Source organism: Fringilla coelebs, assembly GCF_963513975.1.
Source record: "Fringilla coelebs genome assembly, chromosome: 7".
In the NCBI taxonomy this organism is placed as follows: Eukaryota; Metazoa; Chordata; class Aves; order Passeriformes; family Fringillidae; genus Fringilla; species Fringilla coelebs.
Genome location: NC_140035.1, coordinates 12,362,977 through 12,375,910, shown reverse-complemented (window position 1 = coordinate 12,375,910; position 12,934 = coordinate 12,362,977). Strand labels below are relative to the sequence as shown.

General features: G+C 37.9%; 1 protein-coding gene across 2 annotated transcripts in view; it reads left to right on the top strand.

The window, feature by feature from the left end:
- PTPN4 (protein tyrosine phosphatase non-receptor type 4) overlaps window positions 1-12,934 on the top strand; it is a 108,866-nt gene that overhangs the window by 28,357 nt on the left and 67,575 nt on the right. For both annotated transcript variants that reach the window (XR_014616323.1, XM_084209662.1), the window contains exon 2: window positions 10,392-10,546. Coding sequence is in view for 1 of the 2 variants with exons in the window: in XM_084209662.1 (XP_084065788.1) it covers window positions 10,392-10,546 (155 nt within the window). In the remaining variant the exon portion in view is untranslated. The remainder of the gene's footprint in view (window positions 1-10,391; window positions 10,547-12,934) is intronic.

The following is a 12,934-nucleotide window of genomic DNA, read 5'->3' as shown; positions in this document are numbered from 1 at the left end:
AAATCTATTGAAGATAATTTGGCTTAGGTTTAGCAACTCTGAACAAAATACACACAGACAACTTTTCCTCCCCCTGTCTAATACCTCAGTTTTAGTGCCAGCCAAAATTCAACTTGAAGTTGGCTATGAGTAGAATACAAGCTTTTTCTGAGTTTTGCCAGTTTGTTTTCAGTTCAGACTGCCTTTAACTTCAAAGGCTTCCCAACACAGGTGCCACGGCTGGAACTACAGCTGCCGGTTCCACTGGCTGCTCTGGATTTGTGGGTCCTTCAGCAGGCAGCAGTATTGATCTGTGGGTGCTCAAGTGGCTAATGGCAAGCCCACAGATTTTCTCCATCAAATATTTCTGTCAGTGTTGTTTTCAAATAATGGTGGTTGAGGCTTGTACAACATACAGCATGCAGTGGGACTTGTGTTCATTTACAGTTGTACCAAATTAGAATGTGGAATCATTTGGTGTTTTACCTGTCTTATCTGCTTAATTGTGTACACCTGTTGAGGACCATCAGTTGTTACTTGCATGTAACTTTTCTCTTTTTGATTTCTTATATTGTGTTAAAAAAACCCTCTTATTTGTTGATGGAAAAGCTGAAGTCAAAAGCTAATTTTCACTTGCTGTATTTCCTCAATTCAGGGTGTGTAGTCAAGCTGTTGCTCAAGTTTAGAGCTGTTAATAATTAGTGTCATGAAAGGACTGTACTTGGTTATCCTAGCTACAGGCAATTGTGCATTGTCATTAAAATCTCAAAAATTTAAAAGACTCCTTTTATATACTGAGGAGCTTTAGTTTTCTAGTAGGTCTGTGGAGAACTGTAAAGTCTTTTCTTTAATAGGTGAAGAATTTTTTTTTTAAGTCATACTGCAAAGGGGAATCAAATTTAATTATGTTTTGAAACTTTTGAGGAAAACTGTAGGAAGAAATTTGGATTTGGGGGGTTTTGAGGTGGGGGTGTATATTCTCACCCCCCTTAAGCAAGACATTAAATACTAAGTTGTTATCACCTGGTGCTTTGGTACTTTGTCTGATTTTACTCTAATTTCAGCCCTTTTTTCTTTTGATAGGTAATATTTAGGCTTCCTGATCTTAGAGTTGTATCAGAGCGAGATTTCCCTTTAATGAAAGATTTATTTAAATCTATTTAACCTAGTTTAAGAACATGTTTTAAAAAGTACTGGGGATTTATTTTGAGAAGTCTCTATCAAGATATTTTAGTAATGTTTCGTTATAGTCTTCATTTACTACATCTTATTATAGCTTTGAGTCATAAAAGCAAGAATAAGAGATCCAGCTCCAGGAATGGGAAGAGATAGATGTAGTAATCATCTGTGTGAAGGTCATGGATTACCATTTTTAATGCTATTTTCAAACAAGGGCAGGTTATGGATAGAATCAAGTTTAAAATAATGGAGGTAGAACTCACTTGGAAAACTTTTCTATTTATTCCTAGTAATCTTTAACATGATAAACACCTCCAAATATCGTGAACTGACAGCTGCATCCTGGGAAACAAGGTTTTATGTCTCATGAATGCATTTGCATATTTGTTTAATTTAGAATATTTTTTAAATATAGGAGGATAGCTGAAATCACCATTTAGTGATATTTAAACACTGCTCCTCTTCCTGTTCTTGTTTTTCCTGGCAGACAAATCCTTTACTGACTGCTTCAGCTATCTGCCCTTCCACAGGGATTGGCTGGCTTTTTAAAAAATAAAGTTTGATTTAATCTTTTTCCCTGCTAGCTTTGCTGTTTCCATCCTCAGTGGCTTGTTGCAAGAGTGTTTGCTGCTGCTGCCACGGTGCCTGTGCATGTTTGCAGCCTGCCTGCCTGAAGTGGCCACAGCTGTGCCCCTGGGACCCCTTCCCTCTCTGTGGCCTTACTGCCTCACAAGCTGGCACTGCTCTAGCTGGTGCTGGCCATCAACTTGTGTTTTCTATAAACTGGCCTTACATGATACCAGTATTGTTGCATAAAGACATTTCTAGCCTCAGCTGCCTTCTCTCTGTTTCTTCACACCAAGGTATGGCTTCCCTAAACCATTCTGTAAAGCAGTCACACTATGATCAGGTGATTCCTGAAGATCAGCTATAGTCCATTGCTTAATATGGGGATAGATGTGCTCTTTTTTCTCGTCCTTAGGGTGTGTAGGGGTGTATTGCATATTATAGAGAAAATTTCTATGGTTTTGCTCAAAGTAATCTCTGAAACCTCATGTGAGATTCTTCACACATCTTGTTCAAATGCATGTGTGACTTGTTCCGTAAAACCTCCCTAACCCCTGAATAGCAGGGGTATAACCCCTGAAAAGTCTCCAGGTCAGAAACAAAAGAGCTGCACAAATTCATGTGATGTTTCCACTCTGATTGTGGCTTCAGTGTGTCACCTGCAGGACAGATGGGTTTGTGTTGATTGTGAATAACCACAGGTGCTCCCTGTGAAGCTTTGCCTAAAGGCATGTGCACTCTGGACATTTTTCTTGTATCGTGTGAAAGTGATGGAAAGGTCTTGTCTCTTCTGCAGTATTGTTATCATCAGGTCGGTGAATACTGAGCCGTGAGCTGGCAGGAATAGCTGGAAGGAGGCTTTCTGTTGTCTTTGCATTTGGTCACACTCTGGACTGTAAAACTGATGCAGTGAAAAAAAGAGATGGGGGCCCTGATGAAGGAGGATGGAGTGGGGGGGAAAGGTCTGACTGTTTTAATTCTAGCTCTTTGTTGGTTGCAGGCTTTTAGTCTGTTGGTTGAGTTTCTTCAGCCTCTCTGACAATCCAAAGCTGTAATGTGTTTGGACAGGTGTTCAGGAAGACTAAATTTGAAGCTTAAAAATGGGTTTGAACCATATTGAGCTGTTTGGAATTTATAAGTCTATTTGTCTTTTTTTTTTCCCCACTTCTTTTTTCCTTGCCAAAGAAATTTTAATATTTTCTCATGCTGTTATCTCATCTAGAGTCTTGGAAATGAAGATGGAAAGGTTATTGTCTTTATGTGAAACATGACTGAGCACAGAAAGGGAGGACATAAAAGGTTTAGGTTCAAAATAATGGTCAGTGCTGATGGCGTGGTTTCTAAGAACTCTTATTTATTGATATTGCTCCTAAACTGCCAGTAGGTGTTGTAATCTCTAACTAATGAATTCCATCTTGCTGTTATGTGTTTCCTGAAATGTTGCATACTGGGGCAAAGCAAAGCAGATACCAGTCTTCCTGTACTGTCCTGCTTCCGACTCAAAATAGAGAAAGGGATCAGCTGAATTTGAGAGGCTTTTTTGTGAGTGTGGTGCATGCAGTTCAAGCATAATGAGTACTGACATTTAATTAGATAGAAGTGTCATTTATAATAGGCTTCTCTGTTAGCTGTGCCCTTCTTCTTGGGGGCAGGGAGGAGCAAGGGAGGGAGTTGTCAAATTGTCCAAGTAGTTTATTTTTCAGAGAAAACAGTAGTGTGCTACAGTAATGTCTCACTAATTTGCTGTGTTCTTGTGTACAGCCTTCAGCTCTCTCTAACAGATCCTATATGGAGTGATTTAACACTCATTATTTTTATGTTAGAAAGTATGAAAATCTGGGTGTGACAGAGCAAGGTGTTTCATCTTTACCTTTATCTCTATCAGTAATTATGTGATTATAACAGTGAAAATCTTGCTTGATATCACACAGCAGTTGTTCAAATTTGAAATTCCACTTCAGAGAAGTAGATAAAAAACATTATTCAAGGAGGTCTTAGTTTAAAAAAAATGGAGTAATTTTTAACTGAGAATGCTTATTAATTTAGGCATCAAGACTGCACTGAAATCCACAGCCAACCCCATGAAACCCTCATGTTCATGAGATGCATTAACAGTTTTAGAAATTTATCTGAGTAAGTGGCTACAATTTTAAATTAGTTCTCTGCTACTGGTTCATGTATAGGAGAAGCTGATGGTGGAGGAGAGGGGCTAAATTCAACTTCTTTTCTCTCAGCTGTTGAAGTTTTGGCCCAATATTTTCAGAAACTGTCATAATTACATTAAGTACTAATGCTTTTTTTGTTAGATTTGGCTCTTCTTATGATTGAGGATATGGAAAAGGAGGATGTAAGAGTAGCTTATGCATTGCAATGCAGGTGAGATAATGGATTTTTGAGGAGTACATGAGTATGTTTCTCTTGCTGACTTTCAGAAGTGAAGTAGGATTTTCCTTTACTGTTTTATACTTCTGGCATCCATGAGGGATTTGCTCAAGCAGCTCAGTGTCTGCAGATAGTAGAGATCTTGGAGGAATGTATAGAAGCAGCTGCAGATCAGCTAAACTTGTGTACTGTTTTTGCACAGGAATTGTGGAGATTGCTCAGTGCCAGGCTGTAAGGAAGGATGCAGGAATCCCTGACCAAGGAGCAGGAGTGTTTGGAGTCTGGGAGCTGCCAGCCCCATGCAGGTACCAGGCTAAAGGTACCATGCAGGTACCAGGCTAAACCAGCACAATCTGGTTACCCACCAGTAGAAAGAAGTAGTGGAAAAATTCTGGGAACTCGAGCTTCCTAGCTTCCAAAGGCTTATCTCCTTGTATCCAGTGCTCTTCCCACAACTGTCTAGGAATGTAGTAGCACTGAAGAACCAGTGGCTGTAGTTACATTGTATGGTCAGAGTAATTGTCCCAGTTGGTCAACAGTAAAGATGTGATATCCCTCTTTTTCAGTGAAGTATTAGGAAAAGTTTAATAAGTGGCCATATGATAACTTTTCAGGAGTATATTATCTTCCTTAAGTAGAATGAATGTAGTTGATTTATATATAACTGATATTAAATAAACTTAGAAATAAAACAAAAGGGTTTGATAGAGCCTGGAATCATTGATGATGCTGTTGCCTGGCTAGAAGTCTTGCTAGAATCCTTGCACCTAGTGACTGCGAAGTAAAATAAGCCAGTGTTTACACATGAACTTTAATGAATGCTAGATAATTTCTGTTATTTGGTCCGCATAAAGCAGGAAGGAATCACAGAATCTTAGACTATCCTGAGTTGGGAGGTACCCATGAGGATCATCGAGTCCACCTCTTGTTGGAACAATTTCAGGATTGTAGTGCATGGGTCGATTCACTTAAATGAAAATGCATTTCTGCTCTGCTTTCATTTCTAAGCAATGTCCTGAAGCTGTGTACTGCATCAGAATTGCTGAAAGCTTTCAGAACAAATTTTTGAAAGACAAAAAACAAGACAAAAACCTTTTCTTTGGATTTAATGTGGAATTCCCTCAGAAAAGTGCACGACAGCTAATGTTTAGCATTTTCAAACTAGTTTGGATTGAAACATTGAATGCAGTGTCACTAAGGTGTTTTAAATGAACCTCTATGAAGATGGGCTCTAGGTGTATCTCAGTGTTTGTCTGAATTGCAATATGTTGTATTATTCTGTTTAAACCTTCATAATTGTCTTTGTAATTTTAAAAGAGGTTTTTTTTTTTTGTTATATGTATATAATTAAGTTGTCTGTTTTAGTAACGATGGGGTCTACATTTTACTTAATATATTCAAGCTGCATCATGTTATAAGGACATGGATCTTCTATGAGTCTGACCTACTTTCCTGCTTCTTGTAAGAAATTCATCTACTGTGTTGGACCCAAATGAGCAGGTGGGCCACAGTGCAAATCCATGCCTTCTGGGTTGCTAAAATACAAGCTCCTAAACAAATGGAAATCTGGCAATGCGTGAGCTTCTTTAGCTGCTTTAGATGAGCCATAAAAAATGAAATTTCTCATGTCCTTGCATGCACATGTGCATACAGTAATGTGTTAAGGTGGTTGTTTTTCTGTACATTACATCAAGAGTTCTTTTAAAGAAAGTTTGCATCAAGTCAGCAAATTGGCTGCACTCTTGGATAAATTAAATTTCAGTTAATTACCTGCTTAACCAACTGCTTATTTATTAAGCTGCTTAAAATCAGTTAGTTCATTATAAGCCCAAGCAAATTGTTGGTATACTGTATACATTTACATAAACGACTAAAGGATGCCGAAAATTCACTTCTGAAGCTTCTGTGTGCTCTTTAGTGCCCTAACCAAGCCAGTAGTGCAGGAATGTTCTGCCCTTTGATAGAGAACACTCCCTGGAATTGCTTCACCACTTGAAACCTGAGCTCAGGCAGGAAATGTACAACTTACTCCCTCCACAGACCTGAGAGGTAAGTGGAGTTACTTTGCACGAGTTCTGTCCTTCTCCAGTTGCTGTAGCAGCAGGTTCGTTAGATTGTTAATTCACATAAGTATTACATGCTTACCAGAAGATGCTGAAAAATTTTAAGCAGAAAACCTTCATCATATGTAAAGATTAAGTCCAGTTTAAATAATCCACTTGCATGTATAAAAATATTTTAGCGTTAAGTGGCTGTGGCACTGCCCACGACATGGATATGCACACACAATAGTACCTTGCTTAAGTTAACCTGCTCTTTAAGCCACATATTCTCAAACTGTTTTTTTGGTTAAGTCTCTTTTGTTTTTACTCCTATTTCTTTTGGGGGTGCAGATTTTACTTTGGAGCTTAAAGCAGTCCTCTGTCCCATACTAACATTAGCTGTAATATTTTTGTTGCGGAAGTATGCAATGAGTGTAGCTGAATTTCAATCAGATTTTCTCATTGTATATATCAATATTTGTTAGGAAATCAGCTGTAATTTGTAACTTTATAAGCAAGAGCTAGCCATCTCACTATTATTAAGTTTTCAAAATATATAGCAAGAATGTCAATATGTGTTTGGGAGACATAATACTATCTGTGTTCTTGGTGTATGTATTTCTGAAAGAAAGAAGTCGCAAAGATGATTTGGGTACAGTTTGGGGCCAATTACATTGTAAAACAAGTGTGTCGTTAAAACCAGTAATTGCAGGGTCTATCTGTGCTTAACAACCGCGTCCCTTTTGTTAAGTGTGCATGTGCTGATAGAGGTTTAAATATGGGTTGTGTGCACATGATTGGCCACAAAGCAGTTCCGTGTAATAACCCTGGCAGGTCTTAGAAGGTGGAGTATTTTTGAAAGTGCATGTGATGGTGAGGGTGTTTTAACATATTCCCTACATTCTTCCATGGTTTCTTTACTGACATATAGAAAAAGATTAACTTGGAATGTTGCTTGCAGAAGACAGTCTTTTGTCACCTTCCTCTCTATTTGTTCTGTGGCTGTTTATTTCCATTTTGTAGGTGCATTTCAGGATTTGAGTCATTATATTTGAAAAACTGTGTCCTGTAGTTGCAAAAACCTCTTAGTTTCATGCAAGAAACTTGTCTGCTATGAGATGGTGGTTCCAACTACTGTGTATTTTATATGGGACATAGAACATTGCATAATCTGAAAGTACAAAACGTAGTTTCTTAAGTCTATGAAGAAAACATTCATGAATGAGTGATGTCCAGCACAGTGGGACTGTGAACTTCACACTGGGAAGATGCTAAACTCCAGATTGGAACAGCTGGAGAAGTGCATGTGTCCTATTTGTTTGTTTCTTCCCTAAAGAGAGTGGAGAAGGCATTGCCCTTCCAGTCTGCAAGCTACATGAACTGTTGTTCTGGCCCATTATAGCTGCTCCTGTTTCTGTAGCAAACACATAATGCAGTGCTTTTTTCTTGAATTTGATCATTTCATTTATGTACATTGAGAAAAATCCAGTCATTGCCTGTAACTATGCAATATTTTTTGTTTGGCTGGAGCAAAGATGATCTGTGTTAGAGCAAGAACCTTGATAGATCTGCAGGTTGGGTCTATTGAAGGGACAGAGTGAATGGTTTCACAGCGATAAAGGATTTTGGGGGTCACTAAGGGATGATTTTCTCTTTGCTCACTCTTTTGGATCTGTTGCCGTTTCTGAAACCTGGTTTTCTGTCTAGTTTAAGGCAGTGATGAGGAAGAAAAACGTATTGCTGGTCTTGTCTTGATCAGCAAATATGACAAAAATAGAGGAAAGAAGAGGAGAAAAGGTGACACTTTTTTCTTCTCTTAAAATATGATGGTTTTGAGATAGTTTTCTAGTTTTTAACAAGTTCTTTGTTCCGCCTCTGCTGCAAAACTATGCTTTGTTGAGTTACTCTCCTAGCTCACTACCAAATGCATTTGTGAGGACTGCAGTACTTAAGTTTGAAAGCTGAACAGTCCTTTGTGCACAAGTGTTTGTATTGTTGGGAAAGCACTCTGAAGATTACACTCACTGTTTCTTAGTTTGTTTGTTACTTTTTCAAATCCTTGTATATTACACCTGCCAAGGGGTTGTTTCTGGGCTATGGAGAAACTGGTTTTAATCAAATTCTGTGCTTTCCTGAAACCTTCTTAGTTTCAGCTCAGCAGCAAATACCATCCTAAAATTTTGGCTGTAGCTGTCAGTTGTGTAGCTGCACTGATAATGCCAACCTTTATGCCATGATGACTAGTAAGGCTTGTAGATTGTGTCTGTGTGGCAAAACACTGTTTGTGAAATGTTACATGGTTGGCTGGGATCACTGGTATGGAGGTACAATTCCTCTTTGGTGTTTAAAGGTTTTCTCCTGCTTTTAATTGTTGAGATCTGTAGAAGGTATAGCAAAAGCAGCCACTGCATGAAAAGTTGTCAGATGGACTTTGTTTTTAGGGTTGAGAGTTTTAATGTTTGCGACACAATTTTTCATATGTTTGTGACATAATTTGTCATTAAGACATAGTTATAAATTTAACAGCTGGTGGCTTTATCTGGTGTCTGTATCATTCAGTTTGTCATGTTGGTTTACCAAACAAAAATAAGCTTGCTGTAGTTCTACATGAATACAGCATTTCAGTTCTGAAGCCAGTGACTGAGTAGCCAAAATAAAAAATCTGTCTGGTGAGGAGGCAGGTACTACTTAATCTGAAAATGTTGAGTAAGTCAAAACAAGCATTTTGCAAGGATGGATGATCATCAAGCAGATTTTTGTGTGTCTCAGGTGTGTGGTCATACTTAAAGAGCTGAAGGTGTGATCTAGAAAAGCAAAATACCTCAGAGATTTTTAGGGCAGTTGCTCAGGAGGTTTTCTGCAGGCAGTGGAAAGAGGATTGAACTGCAAAGTCCCAGCTTGGTTCTTGGTATTCCACTTTCCCATGAGAGCCTATGTATCTAAGTTACCAGCTATTTTGGAGGGATTGATCTTTCATTTCTTACCCTTCCCTCTTCATTTATGTATATTGGAGCATAGATACCTCTTATGATCCATGCAAGCTCTCTAATCACTGCTAGAATGTTTGCTGTCCTCTGCTAAATTCTCCTTCTTTTTTTTTTTTTTTTGTCATCATATGCTCCCGTACCCCTCCACAGATGTGAAGTTTATATGTAGATGTGTTTGAAGGCTTCTTAATCTTATGCAAGGTCAGGAAAATCACTTTATATTCAGTTTTGAATGTACCTGTGTTCTTTTGCTACTCTTAGGGTATTTTAATTTTACTTAAGTCATGAAACTTTCTGTTTGCTTACGCCCTTGTCAAAGGATGTAGAAATAGTTTGCTGAGTGTGTAATTAAATGAATCACAGGCCCTGATCCGGTGAGGCACTTGAGAAAGTAGCTGGTATCATTGGATAGAGCTGATAGCTTCAGATGGGCACATAAGGACTTTGCTGGGCTGGATGATAATCACCAGAATCTTCGATTTGAAAAGTGGAAGTCAATTCTTGCATTTTATTTATCAGCTCTCAGCACAGGGCGTACACTTGTGATGGTCATGGTTACTTGCTGAGAGGATGAGAATTGTTTGTGCTCCCAAACTAAATGTGCAAATCCAATCAAATTGACACGGACAGAAGATTCAGTAGTTTGGCAAACATTAAACTATTCATGTTGTAATTTAAAAAAAAAAAAGGGGTGGGGAAGAAACAAGGCTAATGTTTTTGTTACCGCTGTACATTCTCATATTTTGTGATTTTACAGTGAATGCACAGGCCTTGCAGAATAATGCATCAAAGTCTTGTTTGTTTGCTGTTTTCTTTTTCTCCATAAAGCTTTTTATGTAAGCATTTTTTGCTGTTTTGCACTGAAATTAGTAACTTCATTGCATCTAATATCAGGAAGCTAGTAGCCATAGTGCCTAGCAATTACAATGCTTTTTGAATTGAAAATACTGTTGTGAATCTTTAAAAATAAACAAAAAACCCAATGAGAAAACAGCAAACCCACAAAACAACCTTAAAATAGGGAGGGTGTGGACAATGGGCAGAAAGTAAAGGACTGAGTATTTTGGTATAAGGTTTTGTTGTAACATGTAATGCATTGCTTTCTTATTGGCTACTGTGAATTTAGTATTCACTTTTCCTTTGTCTTTAATGGAGTTTTTAAGTAATGGACTTGCTGTGTTTTCACCTTTCTTTGAAGCGAGACATTCTTGCATTTTTTGGCTCTTTTTAAATGTTCTGTTGGTTTTGCCTGCAGACCCTGTGTGGACAGTAATGACCGCACGTTTCCGATTGCCTGCTGGCAGAACCTACAATGTCCGAGCATCTGAGCTGGCACGAGACAGGCAGCATACGGAGGTGGTCTGCAACGTTCTTCTCCTGGATAACACTGTACAAGCTTTCAGAGTTAATGTAAGTAATGGTCTTACTGCAAATCAATATCTGGCTTGTTGCAGATCAATATCCCGAGCTTGCTTTCCTTTTCTGCATTTGTATGGCTGAAGTTTGACTTTCAAACAGTGTTAAGTAGAGAATAAAAGGGGAAGTTGTGTTCAGGCAGGCATGCTTGTACATGTGTGCACAGTTACTGGGAACTTAGTCATTCTGGCATCCTCTGTCATACTAACACATCTTCATTTCAAAATCCAGTATATGAAGCATAATTTATTTCTAGTAACTCTCTTCATGGATTAAAGTTGTCCAGTGGAAATGGAGGACAGTTTTGCCATTGAGTTGAATGCAGCTTTTGTTCTGCTGTATTCTGGTTTTTGTATTTTGAGCACGAGTGAGGTGGAGTGGGAACTCTTCCCATAGCTGTATAGCTGACTGTGTTCCATCACCTGTATAGTTATACTTGGTCACAGCTGCCATCTTAGAGTATCTCCCTGCTCTTTGCTTTCCTCAGATAATGTTATTGTTCTGTGATTTCCCTCACTTAAGCTCACCACCTTTTACTACACTAATGACAGGAAGGAAAACGGAAAGCTAGTTGCTGAATACTGAGAACTGTTAATGGAAAAAATCAACAACTTTTACACATGAACCTGGAATTTAAAATAGATTATTCATCCCATTTTCTAATAAAAATGTTTATGATGTTGTGTATACGTTACATAAGTGCAACCCTTTCTTTTAGCTTCCTGAGGGAAAAAAAAAGTCCATAAAAAATAGGAAAGGACCTCACAAGAAAACATTAAAGCATTTAAAGTCATCTGTGTGTGAGAAGAACCAGAACCCAACAGAAAAGAAGCTGTAGCTTTTCCTGTGGTAGTAGAAGTAGAACTCTGCTTTTACTTTAAAAGCTATAGAATTGATGACTTATAGGGAAAGGTAGAATAATGTGATGGTGAAAGTTAACAGGTGGCATAGTAATTAAATTTTTTCAGAAGGAAATTGAACTTCAGCAAATGGAGTGTAGGAGTATAAAATAAGGCTGTGGGACTTTAGATGGGAAGTGAGGGAGAAAGTGAAGGAATTGTCAAATCTATGTGGACAAATCTAATTCTGACTATCTGAAGAAGTTCTAATGCTCAGTAATTTTACTGAATTCTGATACTCAGTGTTCAGCAAGGATATTGATATATTTGAATGTTTCAGGGAAGATTTGTGGGAGGGATTGCCTTTTTCTGTTCTGTAATCAGTGGTTAGAGCCTGCGGGTGCTGATCACAAGAGAAGTCTGTTATCTGGCAAAAATTTGCAAGGATCCAGCATCCAGAGGCTTAAGATTCAGAGGCAGATCTGGTGGTTATTTGTTTTAGATATGTCAGTCAAGATGGAAGGGTGTAGGATATTCTCTTGAGACATTTTTGTAATTAATTCAAAAAATACTTAATTTTCCCAGACTTCTGAGTAGTAAAGTGTGGGAATTTTGGATGATGGAACTGAGGGACAGATTTTTAAAGATTTTAATTTATTAGCATCAAGCCTCCTTTCCCTTCTGGAATAATTTTTCCTCTTAACTTCTCATCCTTGGTAACAGTTTCCCAGTCTAAAAAAAGCAATATGTGCAAAATGTAGTTGGATATAAAGCATTAGAAATGCATAAGAAATTGTAAATGTTGTCATCTTTGCTTTCAGGTGCATGAGTTCTCCATTAAAGTATCTGTCTTGTGGTTTTTTCTTATGAAGAAAGCAAAAATAGGGAAGAATAAGGAATAATGGTTGGGCAGTAGGTATGGGAGATGTGTTTCTTTCTGATTGAGGTATTCAAAAGCTGTACATTTTTAGAGGATACTGGTGCCTCTCAGAAAAGCAGAATCACCAGCTATAAATCCTCAAATGTCTGTTCTGTCTCTCCCCCAAAAAAATTATGTAATATGTTCTTACCACCTCCCTAGTGTACTAAATATTTTACTTGCATGGATCGTGCTTTACTGCTTCTACAGATCAGCCTGCAAGTTTGTCTATTAAAACTGAGTCTAGGGAATAAAAAGTTCCTTGGTGCTGAACATCTTGATCTCATGTCTTAGCCTCAATCTGTTTTTTCACAAATAGGGAGTAATAAAGTATTCATTTGTAGCAAGTGTAACCTACATGCTATACAGGTTCTCAGGTTTTATAGCTTTGGTTTACTTTATTGTGGTTGACACTATACTTAGCCATAAATATTTATGGACTTGTTTTCAAAATAGGAAGAACAAAGATAACATCAAATAAATTAGCACCTTTTTTTTTCTCCTGGTGATTGCTATAGGTATACTGCATGCTAATGATTGTAAAAATCATCTGGAGGACGCAGTGGTGTGTTAATAAAAATGTACTCAAATGCTATTTCTTCTTGAACAGCAAAGTGCTGATCA